The following is a 23,693-nucleotide window of genomic DNA, read 5'->3' as shown; positions in this document are numbered from 1 at the left end:
TGAAATGAATAGCCTAAAGGGAAAGTTGGTCAGGTGGCTGGGGGAGTGGAGGTGTTAGGGCCAATTTCTTTATCTCTATTACTTAGTTTTTCTCTTAACCTGACCACTCCCCAAATCCTTATACAAGTGAGTTTGGGGGCTTCTTGTAGAATCAAACTTTCAGAATGATTGAATGTAGGTGTAGAAAGAAAGAAAACCTTTGGAAGAATTTTGCTATAATAGAGACCCTGAAATCAAGAAACTGCTTTGGAGTTATAAAAATGAAGTCAGACACCACACTGAGGCCCAAGCTTTTCAAAATAGCACAGTTTCCTTCAAATGTCTATTTATGACTCATAAATTCAAAGAATCATAGAATTTAAAGGTGATTTTGGAAATAATCTAGACTCTAATCTCATTTAATAGATGAGAAAACCAGGGCTCCCTGAGATCTTTAAGATGGGATAGGGAAGAGAGAAGTGAAAGATTTTAAGGGAAAGTCCATGGAAGGGGATAAGACCATGTACGATGGGGGATGGTGTTAATTTTAATCCAGCTCTTCTCATCTAGTCCCAGTTGAATGATAGAGCAGACTGGTCTGAGGAAAGGAGGAAAGGACTGATTTGGCTGAAGAAGAGGATGTGTGGGAGGGACTAAATTGGAAGGAGCCTGTCTTGTTTGCCCCTTTTCCGGCTCTCACCCCTATCCCCATCTTTGACACTAGAGGGAAAGGTAATAAAGGCAGGTCCTATTGTGATAGTGCTGAACTCTTAGGGCTTGCTCATCTGGTCCCTATTTGTCCCTTATAAACCTGAGATGGAATTAAAGGCATCTATTTATCCATAAACTGTTCCACATCAATAAGAATGTTTCCCCCTCCCCACCCCCCCAAGGTGGTGGAGAGCAGCAAGGCAGGAAGTATCCAGGGCCTAAATCCCTCCTCCCTTGGGGGGGAGGGGGCATTATAAAAGGGAGTGATACAAATATTCTCCAAAAGGGCAGTAAAGGCCTTCCCCTCACCCTCCCCAAACCCGGAAGTCAAGAGAAAGGGCAGGCAGCTGAAGTTACCCCCAGGAAAGAGGGGGAAGGGTAGGCCAACTCCCCTAGATATACACCTCAGCCCTCCTCCCCTCACTCTAATAGGTATTTCCTGTTTATGAAACTGGGGCAGCAGCTGAGCCTGGGGCCAGGGGTAGAGGGGCTGCCTGAAAAGCAATACCCTCACATATGCACAGAATCCTCAAGCTATTTTCAGGAGCTAGAGCACAGTATGTACAGACCTGATCTGTCCGGGAAAGAGTGGCCTTGAGCAGTTCTGAGGGAGGCCAAGGATCCCCACACTGGGGGATACATATTGACCTTAGCTACTCCCAACCAGGGAACCTGCCATCTTATGACCTAAACTAAGATGATACCTGTCTAAAGCCAGTCCCCGGGGCCAGAGCCCAGCAAAATCTTTAGTAACCCTCCCCCACACCCTCCAAAACACACGCACACGCTTCTGTCAGGTGAGAGGTATCATCCAGGCCAGGATTTCCCACCAACTCTAGCCTATGGAATCTCCCATTCCAATCAGCTCCCCCCTCAAAAAAAAAAAAAAAAGACTTGGGGCTCTGGGGAAGAATGGCTCCGTATTCATTAACCCTTTCTTCAGTCCTGGCAGCCAGACTGTCTCAGACACCAGGGGGCTGGGACCTTGGAGGTGGGCTTCCCCTTCCTTTTTAGGGACCCTCGAGAATGGTCGCCTTGGGATGGTCAGATCTGGGGAGCTCTCATGGTTCTACTCTTTTGCGCCCACCCCTGGCCCGTCGATCCTCCTTTGATCCAGGTTACAGGGAGCCCCTCGCCCTTCCTGGGCTCCTACTGCTTCTCCCCCCACCTCCCCCGTTTAAGTCCCGTCTCTCCTTTAAAAGCTGCGTCACATGCCCGCTCCCTGAAGCCTCCCCCTCCCCGCTCGGGTCACTTTGACACACACACGCACACACGCACACACGAATACACACGGCTCACTTCTCCCCTCCCACCCGCGCCTCAATTAGCATATTAATAAAGCCCAACCCAGCGGCGCCGGAGAGGGGGGAGACAGCCCGAGAGGGAGGGAGGGAGGGAAGGAGGGAGGAGGGAGCCGCGAGCGAGCGAGCTAGTGAGGTGGGGAGCGGGGCGCCGGGCGCGGGGCCGCCAGCGAGCGGCGGCGGCGGCGGCGGCGGCGGGGAGGGAGCGCCCGAGACACGCACCCGCACACGCGCACACACGCATAGCCTCGCGCGCACCCTCGCACACACGCGCGCACAGACAGGTCTCCTTCCTGTCTCCTGCCCAGCCTGCAGGCCCCTCGCGCCAGGGGCTGGCGGACCCCGGGGCCGGCGCGGAGGCCGGCGCGGAGGCCGGGGCTCAGGCTCGGGCAGTGGGCGGCGGCGGCTGCCGAGGAGGAGAAGGAGGCGGCGGCGGCCCATGCCCAGCCTGTCCCCGCGCGCTGCGGGCACCGTGACTCGGCTGGGCCCCCCGCAGCGGGCGATGTGAAGATGTCAGTGGGCTGCGCCTGCCCTGGTGAGTGGTCACCTCGCCCCTGCCCCCTCCCCACCCACCGCAACAAGCCCCTGTTTCGTGGGTACTTGCAGGGCTGGGGAGGAAGGGGCTGTTGGGGCATGTGGATGTGTGTGTGTTGGGGGGGAGGGGTTTTGGCCTATCTGTCCTGGGGAGGGACACCCCCCCCCGAAAATGCGCAGCAGCCCAGAGGCGCCTGGGGGTGGGGGGGTGCTACGAGGGGAGGGGGTGGAATTCCCAGAATTCCAGGATGTTGGCCAATCAGAAGTGGCTTTGGACTTTTGACCCCCCCACCCAGGTCATCAGAGAGTTGTGATTGGCCAACTCAGGTTGGCCCCCCCCCACTCCAGCCCTCACTGATGTACTATCCCCTCTGCCTGACCCTGCTCTCGTTCCTCCCTTAGGTACCTGGGGAGGGGGCCGCTGGATTGAAGGAGGGGGAGGATACTGTCTGGGGCCCCTCCCCTCTGGGCCTGTTTGCCTGTTGCCTGGCACAACTGCCCCCAAGAGGGGGCACTAGGAGTGTGCCCCCACTGGGGGTGCCAGTAATTGGGCCCCTGGGCCCTTTTCCTATGCCTGTGATTCAGAGTGGGGGGTCTTGGGGTCAAAGAGAGGGCTTGACTGAGGAGAGGGAAAACCCAGGAAATAATCTCTCATCCTCTCTACCACCAAATGGACTTCTGGGTAAAAGGACCAGGGGATGGGTGAGAGCATATAGAGTTGGCTCAGAACGTGTCATTTACCATTTTCCTGAGTGTCTTTTCCACCTGCCAGGAGTGGTCTGTATAACCATTTGGGACGTAGGCATGTCAAGGAAATGGGCACCAAGGTTGCTTTAGGATAGGGGTAAGGGAAGACCAAGGGATTTGGAGAGGGCAGTAAAGGAGGAACCCTAGGAAAGTTTCCCTTTCCATCCCACTTATATGTGACCTCTGGGACTGGCTCATGCCCCACACCCAAGAGGAAGAACATAGCCTGTTACTTTGTCTGTATTTCCCCTAGGGTAGGAGGTGTCCCTTGGATGGATGAGGGTGACTTTGAGGGGTTCTTTGAGGAGACCCAAATGGCCCCTTCAGCCGTTCCAAGGACAGAGGGTACTATGTAACACATCAGTCTATTCCCATCTCCCCAGGGAATCCGTAAGTCATGTGAGCCTTAGGCACATCAGTTACTCAAAACATTTTAGGTTCCTGATGTCTCTAGAGGTGAGACTGGGCAAAGAGCAAGAGCAGCCCTATTTGACTTGGTTGGATATCAGTGTTTGATTCCCCTTATATTTAAGACCCAGGAATTCTCAATGAATGCTGAGAACTTATTCTTCTCAGAGAAGAAGGGACTCCTTGCTCCAATAGAATTTGGGAGATTGTGTAGTAGAAGGGAACAGACTATTTTCTTTTTTATTGGGTAGAATTGCTTCTGTCCTATACTGGGAGATCTACCCCTGGTGCCTCCACTTTTCCCTACCTTTGGCTTTTTTATCTACCCACTTCTGACTTCTTCCCAAGGGATCCCATTGGTATCTTTATTCCCTTTTCATCAGGAAAAACCGGGATCCAAAGTAGAGGAGGAAAGCCTTAGGATAAGTCCATGAGTCCTGTTGCTCTGGTCCTTCTCGATTCTCCCTTCTCTTCTGCTTAGCCTCCAGAAGGTCTGAAATAGGACAGATGACTGAGAGCCATCATCACGGCTTTGCCACCAGGAGGGGATAGACTCCTATAGGTAGTCCAGAGGCCTTAGGGCCTAGTGGATACCCCATTATACTTGTCACATGTGGCTGGGAGAGGTTATCAGAGGGCACATTTGAGTTTTCCCTTAATGGAGGCTTATGGTAAGAAAGGCCAAAAGAAAAGGGGATCAGCCTCTTCCCATTGGTGCCTCAGAGGGCATTATTATAAGTGAGATTTTAGGGAAGGCCTGAATTGACAGGTATAATGCTCTGGAAGCAGGAAACTAATAAAAGAGGACCTATGTTTTGGGATTTTATAAATCTTCAGACCTAGGGGATCCAGGGACAAGGGATTAATCTGTTAAAGGTAAGAGCAGACAGGCTGCTGGAAATATACTCAGAGAGATGAGTTGAAAAACACACAGAGACACGCACAGGCGTACATCATATAGAAGTGCATGCAGAAACACAAAGAAGCATTTGCTTTTTGCAGCCTTGGAAGTAGATGAGGCCTGGTGAGGCCCTCCGCACCCAAGTTCCCAGGCTGGGCAGACCAGGTTTGGTCGCTTTCCGAAGCTTCCTCCTCCTTTGTGTGCATACGTAGGTCTGTGTCTCCGGCTCCTCCTCCCTCCCCCAGCACAGCAGAGACAGCACATGCCCCACACATGTGACTGAGAGGAGCCTGGGAGACTTACATAGTGAGCACACACACGGAGCACACACCGAGGCAGAGACACAGAGACAGAAGCACACAGACACGGGCAAAACCAGAAACAGACATCTCTGCGGATGCAGACGGAAATGAGCCTAGCTAGAGACCCTTCCCTCTGCAACTCTGCCCCCTGCAGTGTCCTGGGGGGGTGGGAGTGGGGGCTGGGGTGCAGATCCCCTGGCTAGGCCTGGGGGTGGTGATAGCTGCCCTATAAGGGTTAAGATGGGGAGTAAGGGAGGAGCAGGCTGAGGCCAAGGCTGGGCGCCAGGGAGAGGGGATGGCAGAGTGCCAGGCCAGCGGGAGGCCGGGCGAAGACAAAGGAGAGAGGGGGCTGGGGTCAGGGCAGCCTGGGGGCCCGGGTAGGGGGGCGGGAGCTATGGGCACCAGACTCCTGCCTAGTAGCTGGGGGAGGGAGGAAGATTGTTCTTCCTGCTGTCCTCTATTTTGGCACAGGGGCTCCTTTAATCCCCCTTTCCTTTCCCTGTCTCTTAGTTTTGTTTTTATCTCTGTTCTTGTATCTTTGCATCTCCTGGTTCAGCTCATTAAATTGTAAACTGAGTGGGGGGCTGGGAAGACTAAGCTCAGTGGGGGCTGAGTTTTTTAATAATGTGCCCAAGAGCCTCTCCTTTTCCCTTTCCTGGTTATTTCTGAGCTCGTGAATGGGCCCCAGGGGAGTGGGTGGTGTGGTGGTAGCAGCTGAGGGGGCTGGGCTTGGAGCCCCGAGGCCCTAGAGGAATGAGGTTCGATGGTGAGGAGTAGGCTGGAGGACAGGCAGTGTCACCGTCATGGAAGGTGGCTGTGTGGCCACGGGCGCAGAGCGTGCAAGGATTGGGGAAGAAGGGGTCCCTTTGTACCCTGAAAGAACTTCCCACCTGCGCTGCTGTGTGTGACCTTAAGCCCGTGGAGTCACTGAGGGGTCTTTGTTTCGTCCCCTTTTAAGATAGGGGTGATTGTATCAGTCTTCGGGTCTCATGAAAGGTCCACTAAAACATTGGATCGGCAGATTTGTTCTGGTGCTTGGGCTGCTGGTGCGGAAGCGTGTGCCGCGCACAGGGGGTAAGGCAGGGCATCTCTGGGTCAGTAGGTGTAGCTAGGGAGGCCTCTGGCAGGCTGCCTTGTGCAGGGAGCTCTGGGGGCGCTCGCCAGGTAGGGGAGGTCAGGTGGCAGGTGAGTGGGTCTGAGAATTGAGGAGCCAGGATCTAGAGATCGGTCCTAAAATCCCAGGTGATTACGGAAGTAGATTTACAGTAGAAGGGCATCTGGGAGTTTGCCTTTTTTGTGCGGCTTTCATGTCCCTACCAGTGTTTAGGCACCTGATTAAATTGTTTGCAGTGGGGTAGGAGGAATTCCTGCTCTCCCCTGGAACTTCCTGCTCTTCCTCACCCTGCAGTCAGTGACCTGCCGGTCTGGCATCCTGTTACCCCACAGGCTAGGAAGGGTCCTGCTTGGGCAGAGGAGGAACCTATGGGAGCTGGGAAGGCTGAGGTCAGGGGCTTCCCTTTGGGACTGTGGGGAGGATGAGGGAAGAGATGGCAGAGTTTAGAAAGAGGAGGTTTGGGGCCTGGAAGCCCTGAGTCCCGAGGGGAAAGTGCTTTCAGGTCCCAGTCAGAACTTGAGTGGGGCCCAAAGCCAACCAAAAGCGGCTCTCTGGGCCTCGGTCCCTCAAGCCTAGGATGTGGCTTCTGCCTTCTCCCCCCTTGGACCAGTGAGGTTTCCTGCCTTGCCTGAGCCTGCTCTGCCCCCTCGGTCCTCATGTCATTTTCCTCTCCTTGCCATGCCTTTTCCCCTTCTGTTTCTCTTGTAGTCTCTGTCTCTTTTGTTTTTCTCAGCCCCAGCAGTCCCTCCCTCCCTCCTTCTTCCTCTTTCATGGGAGAGGAGAGGAGGCTGAGGGAGCTGGGGGAGGGTGGAGCCAGTGGGGTCCAGCTCCACCCTCCTCCGGCCCTGGGGCCTCTTTCTGAGAGACACTGGGAGGGAAGGAGGGAGGGAAGGAGAGAGCTCGCAGGCGGGCGGCGGGCGGGAGGTGTGTGTGTCTGTGTGTGACTGGGTCTGTATGAGTGTTGGAGCTGAGCTGTGACTCTCCCGGAGCCCCGACAGAGGGGCCCTGAAGGCCTGGTCAGCGGGGAGGGGAAGGCGGCTGGCCGGCGGCGGCGGGCTGCTTGGAGGCAGAGGCAGAGATCGGCAGCGGCAGCAGGGAGGAGAGAGAGGGAGGAGGAGGAGGAGGAGGAGGAGGACGAGGAGGAGGAGGAGAGAGGAGTGCAGAGCAGAGCGAAGCGGTGGCCATTGTTGAGGGAAATCTTGCAAACAAAGAGAGCTCCTTGCTCCCCGCGGCCTCCCGGTAGCCCCCTGCCCCTGGGGCCAGCTCCCCAGCCCCCTGGCCCAGGGCCCCTTGGCCAGAGGAACTTTCTCCCCTGGGCTGGGGCCCACTGCGCCTGCTGCTTGGGGGGTGTGGGAGCTTTTGTGTAGCTGGGCTGGCCCGGCCCGGCCCTGCCGTCCCTCGGCTCTGGCCGAGAGTGGAGCGGGGCTGGCCAGGGAGATGAGCAGCTGAGTCCCCCCACCCCTACCCTGCTGGCCCCCTCCCTGCTGAGAACAGCACCCACCACCCCACTGTCCCCTCACTTCTCCCAGGTAAGTCCCGGCAGGCCTAATTGTGGGGGGGATATGGGAGGGAAGGGTGTTCAGTCCTGCTGGGACATAAGCTCTTCCTCCCAGGGCTAGGCCTGATGACCCATGGCCCTGGGGGGGTGGAGAGGGCTGTCAGGCTAGTGCCTGTGGAATTAGCTGTAGCCACAGTTGTGCCCCCACCCATAGAATCTTCATTCCAGAAAAGTTTTCCAGCTCTTTTGCTTTCCTAGCACCTACTCTAGGCCAGAAAGAGTGAAAGGAGATTTAGGCCTGAGATCAGCACCTTATGCTTCCCAGCCTTTAGGTTTGATCAAACCCACTCCATTTTTCCTCTCCCCCCCCTCCCCCCAGGTCTTTGAAGCATGGTTCATCCTTTTCTCCCCTTTCCCCCCTTCTTTTCCTATTCTGACTAGTGAGGGGGTCAGAGTAACAGGGACAGATGGTCTGTGTGATTTACCCCACCAGGGATTCCCCCTCCCCCCCACCCTTTGGTCTGGGATGCTGGGAGTTGCTGTGGGCCCGCTAGGTCAGCGAGGCTGAGGTTGTGCCCCATTTTTCAGAGATGGGAACCGAAGTCCATCCTGAAGTTTCCCTTTAATTCATTTCCCACCATTTTGTGGTTGGAGGGGCACCCCTGTCTTGCCTTATCTCCTTGCTGACCCCAGATTCTTAAGTGGTTATTCTTCCCAATTCACCAGAAAAAAAAACCTGATCCCTTGTATTTTTCTGGATAAGTGAGAAGCCTAGGAGTTCTTCCTCCTTTGAAGGGCCCTTATGGAACTAGGAAGGTAATAGAGGGAGAAAAGATGTTGCCTGAACATTGAGGGGGCTTAGGACTCCGGGTCTTGACTATTTGGTTTGTATCCTGGTTCTGGCTCTGGCCCCTCAGTGGGAGCCAGAGGAAGGAGTCATAAAATAGTGTTATCTGGGTGGCTGATCCTCTGTCCCCTTGTGGAGCACCCCACCCGAGCCAGACTAGCATATGGGACCGTATGCATACTTTGTGTGTGTTGTGTGGGGAGCATGTTGTGGGGGGAGGGGAGTAATGCCTCTGTTTCCTGTACCCTGCTCCTGCCCCGGGCTGCCCTATTCCACCTGGTGTTAGGCATGTTGGGGCGAGCTGGGTGCAGAGGCAGGGTGGGCAGGATGTATGAACACAGGCAAATGCAGCGCCGGACCTGCACAAACTGGGGTGGGGGGTGTGTGGAATGTGGCGATCCCTTAAGGCCCCAGACTGGGACAAGGGGTGATAAAACTCTCTCCTTTCTCAGTGGCTTTCCCCACTGGCACACAGAAAGTCTGATTTCAGAACTAGTGGGCAGAGACTTGGAGTTATCTTGAGGCACCCTTTCTTTTTCTAAGCAGATAAAGCCTTAACCCACACAGACATGCTCAGATGGAAAGAATGGGATTTAGAGAGTTGATACTCAAAACTTCTGGGTCCTCAGCCTTAAGTCTGGTACTGTTTGGTCTCTCCAGGGAGACTGGGCCTTGAGGATGGGCAGGAGGGATAAATGTTGCATCTTTTCCACAGCTATGAAGCACAACTAATCGTGTTTTAGAAGTAACAGGGTCATTAAGCCCAGGAGACCATGTTCCTCTTCCTTTCCCCTGAACAAAATGTGTAATTTTTGGGATACCTATTTCTCTCTCGGCCCTCCTTCCCACTCAAGGAAGATGCTACATGGCATTATACATGTCTTTGGGGAAACCCCTTCCATGTGCATATATACCTTCACCTAGACCTAGTCTAGATTTCAGGATACCCCTCCCCATGTCTCAGGTCTGATTATTCCTCTATGTAAAAAGTTTTAAGAGAGAAGGGGTTAAGGCTGGGTCCCTGGTGTGGGGGCACACCTGCCCTGGGTGTAGGGGAGTAATTGGGACTGATAAGAGAGAGGCCGTTGGGGGGAGGGGGAAGCACAACTGTTTATCTGGTGGGTGGAGACTAGAGAATTTCCCCCTTGCTGCCCAGGAAAGGGACTTGTCCAGGCCCCCTTTCTAAGTTTCCTTCTTTTGATAGTGGTGGGTTTAAGACTAGAGACAGCTCAGACTTGTCTCTTATTGTAAGAGGGGAGAGGGAGAAATGAGAATAAGAATTTCTCCCTTTTCCGCATCCTTTTATTCACAGTATAAAAAACTTGAAGCCCAGGCCCATGTTGCTTTTTCTTCCACCACAGCCCCTTTGTAATTTGAGTCTCCCCTGGTGGGGAGGGGGCATGGCCTTCATGTCTGAGCTGGTGTGTGGGCATGCTGAGCACTAGCATGTTCTGGGAGCTCCTCTCCCTAAGGTGGGGAAGCCAGGATTGCTGTATGTGATGACTTGTTCTCTAAACCCAGCTTTCTCTCACTTGCAGAGCAGGAGTCAATGGGGAAGGCTTAGTAAAGAGGGTCTGGGAGCCAGAGAGACCACAGCTTCTTATTCGTATACTGTTCAGACCCCTGAGTATAGTCCCCTCTCCTCAGGTTGTTCCTCAAAGTCATTCAAGCTGTACTCGCCGAAGGAGCCCCCGAACGGCAACGCCTTCCCCCCCTTCCACCCGGGCACCATGCTGGATCGGGATGTGGGGTAAGTGTCCTAGCCCCACTGGTCTCCTCAGACCCCAACTCTCTTGGCTTTCTTTAGGCTAGCCCTCCAGCCGCCTCTGCTTAAAGTTTGCTGGGTTAGGGAAGACTGTATGATAGCTTCCTTCCTCACCTTTGCTTTCTCATGGCCCCTTTTTGTCCACAGCCCAACTCCCATGTACCCGCCTACATACTTGGAGCCTGGGATTGGGTAAGAAGCTGGTGATGGGAATGGTCTGACTTGGGGCAAGGGATGGGGAGATCTCATAAGTAGGGGAGCAGGGGGGGACAATCCTGACCTTCCCACCCTCCAGGAGGCATACACCGTATGGCAACCAGACAGACTACAGGATATTCGAGTTAAACAAGCGGCTGCAGAACTGGACAGAGGTATGTCTGGGGCTAAAGGGTGGTCTGGGGTTATATGTATAAGAAAGGATTGAGGATGGGAAGCTGGGAGGACACCTAAAAACCATAAAAAAACAAAAAACCAAAAAAAACAGTTCTCTTTAGCAGAGATCTGAGGGGGGAGCAGTTAGTTTATGAGATTGGGAGGAAGGGGAAAGAGTGATCAGGGATGGAACCACTTCTGTCAGGAAACTCTCAGCCTGCTGTCTTCCAAGAGTTCCCTCCCCAATTCTTGGGGGTAGATATATACTCATCCAGAGTGAATCTGGAAGCCTTTTTTGAGATCCCAGTGACCTTTTCCCCTCTGTAGGAGTGTGACAATCTCTGGTGGGATGCTTTCACAACTGAGTTCTTTGAGGATGATGCCATGTTAACCATCACCTTCTGTTTGGAGGATGGACCAAAGAGATACAGTGGGTATCCCAACCTTGGGATGGGGGTTTGCATCGTTCTTCAGAGGTTTGTTTCCTCTGGATGTGCGGGCAGGTGCACTGAAGAGGTCTGTTCTATTTCTGCAGCGATTGGCCGGACCCTGATCCCACGCTATTTCCGCAGCATCTTTGAGGGAGGTGCCACAGAGCTGTACTATGTGCTAAAGCACCCCAAGGAAGCCTTCCACAGCAACTTTGTGTCCCTTGACTGTGACCAGGGCAGCATGATCACTCAGCACGGCAAGCCTATGTTCACCCAGGTCTGGGGACTGTGTGTGTGGGACGGGGAGTGGGGGGGAAGGGAATGTAGCTGTCAGTGTCTTAGAGAGTGTGTGTATGAATTCATAAGGCAGCCCTGTGGTGATTCTGGGAGTGTAGCCTGGAAGCCAGGTGGGGTGTGTGTCTATATAATCCTGTGTCCCTTCTACCGTCACGATCACCTCTTCACAGAGGAGCTTGTCAGGTGACCTGGGAAGAGTCTAAAAGAGGATGAATTATGTGGGAGGGGGCAGATAAGTCCTGGTGTTTGTGGAGGAGACGGGTTGGGGGACAGGCTTGTGACCGATGTGTCCCCAGGTATGTGTGGAGGGCCGGCTGTACCTGGAGTTCATGTTTGACGACATGATGAGGATAAAGACGTGGCACTTCAGCATCCGGCAGCATCGTGAATTTATTCCTCGAAGCATTCTGGCCATGCATGTGAGTCCTGGAACCCTGGGAGGCTAGGGCTGCCGCAATGGTGGCACTCTGTTCTGTGCTTTTAGGATGCTTGACTCTATTCCCCACATATGCTTTTCTCTAGGCCCAAGACCCCCAGATGCTGGACCAGTTATCCAAGAACATCACTCGGTGTGGATTGTCTAATTCCACCCTCAACTACCTCCGAGTGAGTGAGCACCCACTCCCCTGCCCCAGCATGGGTCTCATGCGTGGTGATGTGCATAGTCCACTCCACCCCACCTGGTTTTTTGCCTCTTTAGCCGATTAAAAATTGGCCCCTCTAGTTCTGATTCCCCCTCCCCCTTCCTGTGCCCCCAGCTCTGTGTGATCCTTGAGCCCATGCAGGAGCTCATGTCCCGCCACAAGACTTACAGCCTCAGCCCTCGTGACTGCCTCAAGACCTGCCTCTTCCAGAAGTGGCAGCGCATGGTTGCACCCCCTGGTGAGTTCCTCCATCCCACTGAGTGGTGCTTTTGGTCCCGTGCTTCAAAAAGTCTGTGATCTCATCATGGTAGGTGTTCCCTGCCCCCCTTCTGAGGTGTAAGAAGATGATACCCCCTTCTTGCTTTGGACACAGTTTCCTGAGTTGCTGTGACCAAAAAATTCATTCCCTAGTGCTCAACCTAGTGGTAATCTTCTCCACATTTAGCTTGCGCCCTAGCCTTTCAGCTTAGGAAGGCTGCAGCAGCCAGCTCTCGCTTGGCGTAGCCTTCAGGAACCCAGGGTCACCTGTGTCCTCAGAGCCCAGAACCTGGGGTTCTCGCCAGTGTTGCTCCCCCTCAGCAGCCCCGGGAAACCGAGGTCTTTGTCAGCGAGAGCCAGGCCCCGGCTTGGGGGTTTTTATTCTGTCTCGGCCCAGAACCTCCGAGTTCTTGGGGTTGCCCAGTCCCACTCGCTGCCAGATGAATCCCCGACTTGGACCCAGGCTCTCTCTGGTTGATTTAGCCCGGTCTCATCCACTTGCCACTCTCTTACTGGTTTTGCAGCGGAACCAGCACGGCAACAACCAAGCAAGAGGCGGAAACGGAAGATGTCGGGTGGCAGCACAATGAGCTCAGGGGGCGGCAACGCCAACAACAGTAACAGCAAGAAGAAGAGCCCCGCCAGCACCTTCGCGCTCTCCAGCCAGGTACCTGTAAGCATCTCGGCTTCTCTTCTCTTCTCTTCTCTCTGGCCCCCTCAGGAAGCTCCGCCCTCCCCTCCTGGGGTACAGTGACTCTGTTGTGGGCAGGGACACACAGGGCTTATGGAAATGTGGGGTGCCGGGACACATGCAAGGACAGCCAGTCACACACGGGGAAGCACACACTGGCCAGCCTCCTGGGTCTGTGGCCTCTTCCCTCTCCCCATGACGTAGAGACTTGAGGCTGGGAGGGCCCCCACAATGGAGGTTCTCAGTTCAAAGTCTTGGGTGTAGATATCAGGGACTTGGGAGATCTGAGCGTATGCTAGAGGAGCACCTGGGATGTTGGGGTTAAGACAAAGGGATTAGAGGATTGGCTAGATGGAATAGTAGTGTAAGGGGTGGAGATTCGGACATGGGGAAGGAGATCAGGTCCTTGCAAATGTGGGAGGTCTGGGGGAATTTGGGATTAGGTGGAGTCCCTATAGATTTGGGGAGGGGGTTGGGAGCTTTTGGGTCTGAGGGAAAGTTGGGGTCCTTGGGGGGGTCAGGATCCCTGTGGGTGAGGGCCTGCTGGGGCCAGGCATGCCGCTGCCCCGATTATGTTTGGGGACCTCCGCCGCTCTCAGGATGTGATGGTGGTGGGGGAGCCCACCCTGATGGGCGGGGAGTTCGGGGACGAGGACGAGCGACTCATCACCCGTCTGGAGAACACACAGTTTGATGCGGCCAACGGCATCGACGACGAGGACAGCTTCAACAACTCCCCAGCGCTGGGTGCCAACAGTCCCTGGAACAGCAAACCCCCCTCAAGCCAGGAGAGCAAGTCGGAGAACCCTACATCTCAGGCCTCCCAGTAAGGGCTTCACCTGCCCACCCAGGGAGCAGAGGGAGGACCAGCATCCCAGAGACTGAGCCTACAGCTGTCCATCTACCTGCAGGAGGGACTGGAAAGTCGAGGGAATGGGGAATGATCGGCCTCCAAGAAATGTCTTGACTTTCCCCCAGAGCTGTGGCGCCCCTGATGCTTGGTTTCTGCTCTCCTAATCTCCACTCCTGCAGAGCCCAGGGGCATTGTCCCCAGCCCACTGCCCTTAGGGACTCAACTGGGGGCCAGGATGAACTACCCACTCTCAGCTCTGGGGGGAGGGGGGACTGGCCACAAGGCCTTTCTCCATCCTCTTCTTCCCTTGCCCCTTTGCCCTTCTCCAGCCCCAGCCTCCTTCCCCTCCAGCCAAGGGGCTAAGCTCTGCTCCCTCCCACCATCTTCTATCCTCAACTTTTTAAAAAACAATAATATTATTAAAAATGTAAGTTTAAAAAAAAAAGTTCTCCCAATTTCTCCCCCTTCTTCCCTCCTCCCTGTGTTAGGTTCAGCACCCTTGTCCTTCTACTCTACCCTCAGGCAGGCAGGAGCCTGGGCTGGGCCGTTTTATACCTTTTGAGCTTCAGACCAAGGAGACACTGACCATCTCTTCCCTCCCCCTGGAATGGCTGGAAAGGGAAGGGGTGGACCTCTCTGGCCATTCTCCAACTCCTTCACTTGTAAACCATGTACTGTGTCCTGCCCATTCCCCAAGCCTTCATCTTTCCCTCCCTGTACCTAGTGCTTGTGAATGGCCCTGGAATCCCCTCTTCTCCCCACTCCTCCTACCCCTACACACTGTCCTCTACCTTGAGTCCTAGAGCAGTGGTGTTGGGGAGGACCCTGAGGGTTATGGTGCCTGCGGGGACCCATCCTAAGGGATGGGGGTGCGTGGCATGTGTTGTCACTGTGTTTTGCATTTTGTCTCTGTTGGGAGGGGAGGGGAGGTACGGATTGAGGGAAAATCTACCCCCTACCCACCCACCTAACCAAATCCCACCTCCTTCCCACAGAGGGGAAGGGAGGGATGCCTATGATTAATTGGGATGGAGCCACTAGGTGGCATCCTGAGTCAGCTCCTGGGGAATATAGTGCCCGCTATCTCCTTGAGTTTTGGGGGTAGGACTGAGCCCAATTTGACACCCGGGTCTCCACACCCCAGGACTTTGTGCTGCCCTTACATGCACATACACACACAACACTCTTCACAGGAGGGAAGAAGAGACTGGGGTTCTCAACCCTGTTTCCTGGATGGGCAAGTGGAGACCTCTGGGTCCCTTCTGCTTTCATCCACCTCCTTCCATCTCCAGTGACTCCTTCTACCCATTTGCCACAACCAGCTCAGAGCAAAATGTCGTCAGAGCTGGAGGGAGCAGGGTTGGGAGAGAGGGACCCCCATTCCTAGCTCCCCAGCTGTAATGCCTTTTTTTGTTTTGGCCATTTGAGTCCTGTATGGTACCGATCAATAAAAAAGACTTTTCGGTTTGACTCTGTCCTGACTGGTAACTGACACTGCCAACAGCACCATTCCCCCATTCACTTCCTTCTTAACCTCTCTCGGACCATCCAAGAACCTACCAGAAAAACCCTACTGAGTCTTCAAATGTTTTACTATGGCCCACCCAGTATGCCCTCATTTCTCCTCATTGAAATCCATTTCTTACCAGCTTAGACCCACCTTAGCCTCCCAAATCATTGTGCCTCTCCCCCATTTGCTCATATTCTACTCTTAGTTCTCCATCTCATTCCTTCTTTAGTTCTCCTTCTGTCTTCCCACTAATCTCTATATTTGGTTGAAACCTTTCTTTCCTCTTTATTTCAGTTCACTGGGCTCCTTCTCCTCTCCTCTATGACCTTTAATTGTGCCTTAGTGACTTTTCATCTCCTTCCTCAGTGAAATTCTAACCTGAAACAGTTGCTTCCCCAACTGTCACTTTTTCTGGGCCAGCAAAGGAGGAAGCCTTTTTCACCTTTCGGTTCAATCCAGGCCCCAGGTAGACTTTGAAAGATGACAGGGCTGAATCCCAAGTTTGATGACTTGGAGAACTGCAACACAACACACATAAAGAGAGCCTCACTCTGGGTGGTGCAAGCATAATGAGGGAAGATGGTCACCCCAGTAAAGGTTGGCTGGGGAAAAATGGATCTAGATCATAGCTGGTTATTATTCTCCCTCCCCAAAGAAATTATCTCTTTATTCCACTCTCTAGCTGTAAAACGTGGATGTGGGAAGTCCAGACAAGCCTTTGTACCCAGGAGGAAACAAGGGCATGGGAATATGATTCTGGAACCCCACACCACATGCAACCAGCTCTTCAATCTTGTCCTGGAACGGGCCAAAGCAGGAAGAAGATACTGGAATTCCTGGAAGAGTCACTGCTAAGGGATTAGAACTCAGGCCTACTATTTCCCAGGGGATTGAATTCAAAAAGGAAGCTATAAATGTGGGAGGTAGGCATGTCTTCCCTAGTAGCTCCCTCCTATCCCCAGTGAGAGTGCTACAGCAAAGCCAGAGGCTCAATAAGCTCCTACCCTTTGGAGGGAAGAATGAATGTAGCTGTCTCTTTATCCAGCACAGCTTAAGGCCGAGTGAGGAAGGTGAAGGAAAGGAAGGAGTTTTAGGGCTGGAAGTGAGGTGGGGAGCTGAAATGAACTTAGTTTGGTGAATCAAAACAAAAGCCTGGGAAGAAACAATAAGTCAAGGAAAGGTCATCTTTAGATACTGGGAGAAAGCTGTCTCTACCAACTGTCCAGATTAACTATGACCCGAGGCACCAAGAGCAGAACTTTGATGGGGAAGGATTGAAGCAGGGAGAGGTGAAGATTTCAGGCAGACCATTACTCAATTCTTAGTCTGGCTCGATCCCTGGAAAGCCTATAGAAAAAAATGGAAGCCTGTTAGGATTGACATGTGATATAGGGGGAAATGAGTCCACAGGATGTGAAGTGGGGAAATGAAGAAAGAAGAAAACTACCCAGTGGAATAGGGGGATGTGAGTCTGGCAGTAAACTAGGGACCCCCTTGCTGTTCCCATGAACGCCTTCCAGTGTTTACCATATCAGTCTGGGGCCTGACAAACAGGACTTGGGGGAGAGAAGGGACGGTGTCCTTCACACAGGAATGGGGGCATGATTCAGAATTGCAACAGGGGAGTAGAAAAACTATTTCCTCAACTCTGCACCACAGACTTGGTGAAGAGTTTCTTAGTTGGCTAGGAAAATGCCCATAAAAAAGTGAGGGCCTCTGATAACCATGATCAAACAAAAAATCCTGACTACTGTATTTCAAGAAGTCAAAAAAGAAAACTGCCCAGATCTTTTAGAACCACAGAACAAAGTGAAAATTAAAATAATCTAATAGGTATCTCCTGAAAGAAACCCAAATTGAAAACACTCAGGAATATCATGGTCAAAGTCCAGAAATTTCAAGTTAAAAAAATACCACAAGTGACAAAATATTCCAAGAAGTCACAATCATACTACAACTATTCTAAAAGTTGGACATCTTGAAATATGGTATACCCAAAGTCACACATAAAGAATAACTTATTTTGTAAAACTGAATAAAATCTTGAAAGAAAGAGCTTTAATAAAATAGAAGCCTTTTAAACATTTCTATCCAAAATACCAAAGCTGGGTCGAATTTTTTTTTTTAATAGCTTTTTATTTACAAGATACATGCACAGGTAATTTTTCAGCATTGACTATTGTAAAACCTTTTGTTCCAATTTTTCCCCTCCTTCCCTCTCCCTTCTCCCCCACATGGCAGGTAGACCAATATATGTTAAATATGTTAAAGAATATGTTAAATACAATTTATGTATATATATCCATACAGTTATTTTGCTGCACAAGAAGAATCGGACTTTGAAATAATGTACACTTAACCTGTAAAGGAAATCAAAAATGCAGGTGGACAAAAATAGAGGAATTGGGAATTCTATGTGGTGGTTCACACTAATTTTCCCAAGTTCTTTCCCTGGATGTAGCTGGTTCTATTCATTATTGAACAAATGGAACTGATTTGGTTCATCTCATGTTGAAGAGGGCCACGTCCATCAGCATTGATCATCATATAGTGTTGTTGAGGTATATAATGGTCTCCCTGTTCACTTCACTCAGCATCAGTTCACGTAAGTCTCTTCAGGTCTTTCTGAAATCATCCTGCTGGTCATTCCTTACAGAACAATAATATTCCATAACCTTCATATACCACAATTTAATCAACCATTCTCTAATTGATGGACATCCACTCAGTTTCCAGTTTCTGGCCACTACAAAGAGACCTGCCACAAACATTTTTGCACATGCAGGTCCCTTTCCCTTCTTTAAGATCTCTTTGGGGTATAAGCTGGGTCGAATCTTTGAAACACAAACATAGATGACAAGAAAAACTTAGAAAGCAGAGAACTCAAAATAAAGTAGATGTCTATCAATTGGTCAATGTCCTTCATTCTTGAAGAAAACCAAAATGATATCATTATATTAGGGTCAAGGTAGTATGTCTAACCATAACTGATCAGATCAATATGAGCTTGGAAAGCTATACCACAGGTCAAGTCCAAATAATCCATATGAATAGTAGGAATGAAGATACCTCTAAATTTGCACATCTTATGTTTCTTTTGAGCTACTGCAATTAGGATTCTCTTATAAAGCAAAAGTACCTTTGATGGGGCCATGCCATCTGGGCTATCCTATACCAGGGTGTCCCATATTTTAAAATCAATTCCAAAGTTCTTCAGAGAGACCTTGAGAGTATTCTTGTAAAGCACATTATGACTTCCATGTAAATGCTTGCCTTATGTGAGTTTTCCATAAAATAATCTTTTAGACAAACACATTTGTAGCTTTCAAACAACACGGTCAGCCTATTGGAGTTGCACTCTTTGAGTAGAATTTGAAGACTTAGAAATTTAGCTGGGAAAAAGGATCTCAGTGTCCAGCATCTTATCTTGCCAGGTTAACTTCAAAATTTTCTGAAAACAATTTAATGGAATCAATCCCATTTCCTGGCATGGTACTTATATTGTTCAGGTTTCACAAGCTTACAAAAAATGAGGTCAGCACAGCAGCTCTAGAGACCGTCAGTTTGGTAGGCAGTCTAATACTTTTGCTTTCTTACACTTCCGGAGCCTTCCAAACACTGAATTATTTCTGGAAATGTGTGCAAAAAACTCATAATCTTTGTTTACATACCTGGAAAGTATATTGCCAAGAAATGAACTTATGCTCAGCATCCAGTATTTCTCCATTTGCTGTAATCAATAATTCCATGTATGGATGGTATGTTGCTGGCTGGTGGATCACCTATTTTTTTTTTTTTTAATTAGTTGTTAGGCTAAAATTAGAACAAGAAGCAGAGAATCCATACTGTTTTGTATTTCTGCCTCAGACAAATAAAGTCATGGACCAACTCTCCCTCCACTTTAGTCTTTGAGTAGACTTTTTAAATTAAATAATCTATTATCAGTGTGGTAGCTGATCTTGATGCCATTTTCATGCTTGTTGAAGGTGTCTGACAACATTGCTGAAAATATCACTGCATTGGTGACTAGGAAAGTTCGAGAGCATTGTCCGTCATCCAGGGCCCAGGCAAGTGTGCCGTCATGAAACTGATGCTCGATAATAATGAACTTCTTCAGCCAACCAAGTCTTACCATGGCTTTCCACGGGCCCTTACAACTGACAGTATCAAAGGCTTTGGTCAGACTGATGAAGGTCAATGTTCTGTCTGGCACTTCTCCTGGAGCTATTGGGCAGCAAACACCGTTTTTACCATTCCTCTGCCTTTTCTAAAGCTATACTGGCTGGTGGGTAGATCACCATCTTCCAGGAGAAAGATTAGCCTATTAAGGAAGACTCTGGCAAGAATCTTGTCAGCAATGAGTAAGAGAGAGATCATCCCTATGATTATCAGAGGATAAATTATTTCCCTTATCTTTTTTTTTTAAATGTAAAACTTAAATGCAAATTAGAAAAAGAAAAAAAATTGCCATCAGCAATGACAGAGCAGAATGAAAGGATTCAAAATATAAAGCAATAAATTTTCTTTTCAAGAAAGTCTATATAATAAATACTACACATTGTGTTCAGAACTGTCCATCTTTTCTTTGCAAGTTTTCTTTTGTTCTCCACTGTGCACTTTTTACTTTATTCCTTTTTCCCCTGTCCCAGAAGACTACAATAAAGCACAGATATTATTTATACATATATATTTATATATACATACACATACATATATACACATATAATGCACACATATACTATCTATAATCATACATGCACACACACATATAGATCTATGTAAGACCATACTATGTTTGTCCTCTGTTTCTCTGAAGGTGGAAAACATCTTCCTTCATAAGTTCACATCTTTTCATATTTTTCTAAATCCATCAATTCATCATTTCTTACACTGGAATATTGCTATCTAATTATTTTAAATAGTCTAAAATAATATTGATTAATATGGCTGACATGTAGTACAGTTTCCCTATTTTTCTCTTTTGATTAAATCTATTTTAGCTTTAACTTTGTTTGAGATGATGATTACTGTATCCTTTTTTAATCTAATTAATTCTACTTCTGATCTTTTTTATTATAATATTTGTATCTCTTAATTTCCTGTTCCCTCCAGACTCTTATGCTTTACTTCTATCTGGTTCCTTGCCCTCCCATTATTTAATCTATACTCCCCTCCCCCAGGATCCTTCCTTTGTTCTCTCTCCTCACTTTTTCCCCTTGCCCTCTTGTTTCTACCTGAATTTAAAGGACTTTTTATAGCTTTGTAGATATATGTATTATTCCTTCTTTAATCCAATACCAAATGAGAGTACGGTTCTAGAACTACTAGTCCTCCTCCCCATCTAACTCCTCTGTCAACTCTTATCCTTGTATCTCATCGGCATAATTACTCTTTTTTACCTTTTTTCTAATGTGCTTTTTAGAATCACATCACATTCAGCTCTATTCCCATCTATCTTTTGATCTATTCAATTACTAATGACAATCTTAAATATGTGGTTTACATTTCTATGTATAAAAAGGAAAAAGTTTCTACTAATTGAGTCCCTTGTAATTAGCCTTTGATGTTTACCTCATGTTTCTCTTGCATCTTATATGTCAAATTTTCTGTTAAGCTCAAGTCTTTTTGTAACAAAACTCTGGAAGTCTGGCAATTCATTGAATGTTTATTTTTTTCATTGAGGATTAGGTTTAACTTTGCTGGGTATGATGTTTTTGACTACAACACTAATTCTTTTGCTCTTTGATATATAGTGTTTCAAGATCTGTGTTCTTTTAATGTAGTCACTATTAGGTCTTGTGTGATATCAATTGTGGCTTCTCCATCTTTGAATTTTTTTTTTCCTAGTTGCTTCCAATATTTTTTCCTGAAGCTGGGAATTTTGAAATTTCGCTATAATATTCCTGTAAGTTTTCTTCACAATTTCTTTCAGGTAGTGATTGGTGAATTTTTTTCCCCCTAGTTCTGCTTTTTCCTCTTGTTCTAAAATGTGTGGACAATTTTCTTTATTTATTGTATTATTGTATCAAGATTCTTTTTTTATTTTTTATTTTATTTTAAAATAACTTTTTATTGACAGAACCCATGCCAGGGTAATTTTTTACAACATTATCCCTTGCCCTCACTTCTGTTCCAATTTTTCCCCTCTCTCCCTCTACCCCCTCCCCCAGATGGCAAGCAAGGATTCTTTTTTTATTTACAGAACTTTTATTGTATATGACAATTTTTAAAAATTTCAAAAGTACCATTTTTTCAATTATCTATATGGCTTTCAACATTCATTTTTAAAGATTTTTTTCTTCCTCCTCTTACTTCCTCCTTCCTTCCCAAGACAGCAAGCAGTCTGATAAAGGTTATACCTGTAGAATAATTTTAAACATATTTCCATGTTAGTCATGTTGTGAAAGAAAAATCAGAACAAAAGAGAAAAACTACAAGTGAAAAAAAAGCAAACAAAAAATGTTGAAAATGGCATGTCTTGGGTGGTTTTTTTTTGCTGAGGAATTTGGGGTTAACTAACTTGTCCAGGGTCACATAGCTAGGAAGTGTTAAGTGTCTGAGGTCGAATTTGAACTCAGGTCCCCCTGATTTCAGGGCTGATGCTTAGCCACTGTGCCATTTAGCTGCCCCAAAGATAGCATGTTTTGCTCTGTATGTAGTCTTCATAGTTCAAGATTCTTTTTTTGATTTTAGCTTTCTGGTAGTTTAACTATTCTTATGTTTTTTCTTCTTCATGTTTTTCCAGATTACTTGTTTTTTTGTTTCACATTCTCTCTCTCTTTTTTTTTTCATTCTTTATATTTTGTTTTATTATTTCTTGGTCTCAATTTTGCTGTCTTCCTCTTACACAATTCTAATTTTCAAGGAGTCATTTCCCCCTCTCAAGATTCCAGGTTTTTTTTTTTTTCCAGTTGGTTGACTTTTTTATAATCTTTCCTTGGATCATTCTTATTTAAAAAAAAAAAAAAATTTCCTCAATCTCTCTCATTTGATTTTTAAAATTCTTCTATGAATTCTTTTTGGGCAAGTTACTCTTTAGTGTAAGAGTTTCTCCTAACAGTCCTCTTCCCCCATCTAATTCCTCTGTGTCAGTTCTTACCCTTGCATCTCATTTGCATAATTACTTTTTTTTTAACCTTTTCCTAACATAAATAACCTTCAGGAAATTGTAAAAGTGCTTTGGGTTAGTTCTATTAATGTACAACTGAATTTCATCTGCCTTTTTTACAGAACCAAAATTCCCGAATTTCTTTAAGCTTCTCTTGTACTTTACTTTAAAAAAACAAAACAAAACAACTTTATTTTTCCAAACACACACAACGATAATTTTCAATATTCATTTTTGCAAAACCTTGTGTTCTGAATTTTTCTCTCTCTCTCTTCCCCCCTCTCCGAGACAACAAGTAATCTGATATAGGTGAAACATATTGCACTTTACTTTTGATTAAGTCAAATATTGCTCTCTTTGGTGTTCTTGTTTTTTATTTAGTAGCTTCTGAATTTCCCCATCATTTCTGTCAAATAAATCTTGATGTTAGTGAGTGTTCTGCACCATATAGCCCATGTAAGTAAAAGCAGTACTGTACACCAAATCTCTCAAAACTGCCCATTTCTCTTCTGTTCCATTGTTAACGACTATGTATTGGCTCAGTTTCCTTCCAAGTTAGCAACAACTTGTTTTCTCTAGGAGGAACACTTTAATTTGTTGACATTAAGTCATCTTGCCTTGGGTCTTCTGCTTTTGTTGAATGGACAGATTTAACTTGGAGAGGATTAGTCTGTAATCTGTTCAGCACTCTGCACTGCACATTGCCTTGGTTATTCATACATCCTACCTGCCTCTTCTTACAATGACATAGTCTATTCTAATTTTGATGTTTGCTGCCAGGGTGTGTTCATGTTTTATTGCATGTAGGTAAAGAGAAGACAATGATGAGAAGAGGGGAAGAAGATGGCTGGTGCTTTTATCCGCACTATATAGCTACCCTAGTATGATTTTCTTGTATAACATGACAAATATGGAAATATTTTTTAAAGGATTGTACACGTATAACCTATATTGGACTATATTGGATTATATGGGGAGGAGTGAGAAAGGAGGAAGAAAAAAATTGGATACAAATGTTACAAAAATGAATACTACTGAAAAAATACCCAACAAAATACTGTTACAATATGCTAGAAGGCTGATGCTTTAACTTATCAAAACATAAAACATCTTGCAGAACTGATAATTAGGTATTTTAAATTTTACTTGTAGTGTCTGAAAAACTTCTAATACAGATCTTACTGGTAAAATGTTGGTGGCTGTTTTCAACAGGAGAGCCAGAGTAGTTGCCAAGGACTTCTCCCTTGCAATAATCATTCCTAACCAATGGAATCCAGGATTTTTGAACTTCTTTAACTCACAGTGGGTGGACATGTTCATTTTTGGACTGAAATCCATTTACTTGAGTTCAAGAAAACACAAATACAAAGGTAGAAAGATCAGGGGCCATGTGCAAATTCAACCAGTTAGATCTGTGAACTA

The 23,693-nt window shown here is 48.0% G+C and overlaps 1 protein-coding gene across 7 annotated transcripts; it reads left to right on the top strand.

Moving 5' to 3' along the window:
* Nucleotides 1–2,347: 2,347 nt before the first annotated feature.
* Nucleotides 2,348–15,123, top strand: LDB1 (LIM domain binding 1). Of its 7 annotated transcripts, none has more exons than XM_051981295.1 (11): nt 2,348–2,526; nt 9,990–10,092; nt 10,255–10,299; nt 10,403–10,478; nt 10,807–10,909; nt 11,015–11,187; nt 11,504–11,626; nt 11,730–11,813; nt 11,966–12,089; nt 12,634–12,776; nt 13,400–15,123. In XM_051981295.1, exons 1-11 carry the CDS (start codon nt 2,502–2,504, stop codon nt 13,628–13,630), a joined length of 1,230 nt encoding a protein of 409 aa, XP_051837255.1. In that variant the 5' UTR covers nt 2,348–2,501; the 3' UTR covers nt 13,631–15,123. The 7 variants fall into 7 exon arrangements, with proteins under 7 accessions (XP_051837255.1, XP_051837253.1, XP_051837250.1 ...); XM_051981293.1 differs by having other exon boundaries at nt 12,634–12,782; XM_051981290.1 differs by lacking the exon at nt 2,348–2,526 and adding an exon at nt 7,170–7,526 and having other exon boundaries at nt 12,634–12,782.
* Nucleotides 15,124–23,693: the final 8,570 nt, after the last annotated feature.

Source organism: Antechinus flavipes, chromosome 2 (assembly GCF_016432865.1).
Source record: "Antechinus flavipes isolate AdamAnt ecotype Samford, QLD, Australia chromosome 2, AdamAnt_v2, whole genome shotgun sequence".
Taxonomy (NCBI): Eukaryota; Metazoa; Chordata; class Mammalia; order Dasyuromorphia; family Dasyuridae; genus Antechinus; species Antechinus flavipes.
This window is presented reverse-complemented; position numbering and strand designations above follow the sequence as displayed.

What these genes read in the sequence shown, in the direction of transcription:
- LDB1 (XM_051981293.1), top strand. Translation starts at nt 2,502, where the DNA reads ATGTCAGTGGGCTGCGCCTGCCCTG. An exon ending in GGATGGACCAAAGAGATACA is followed by an intron (nt 10,910 to 11,014) that starts GTGGGTATCCCA and finishes CTATTTCTGCAG; the next exon opens with CGATTGGCCGGACCCTGATC. An exon ending in CCACCCTCAACTACCTCCGA is followed by an intron (nt 11,814 to 11,965) that starts GTGAGTGAGCAC and finishes CTGTGCCCCCAG; the next exon opens with CTCTGTGTGATCCTTGAGCC.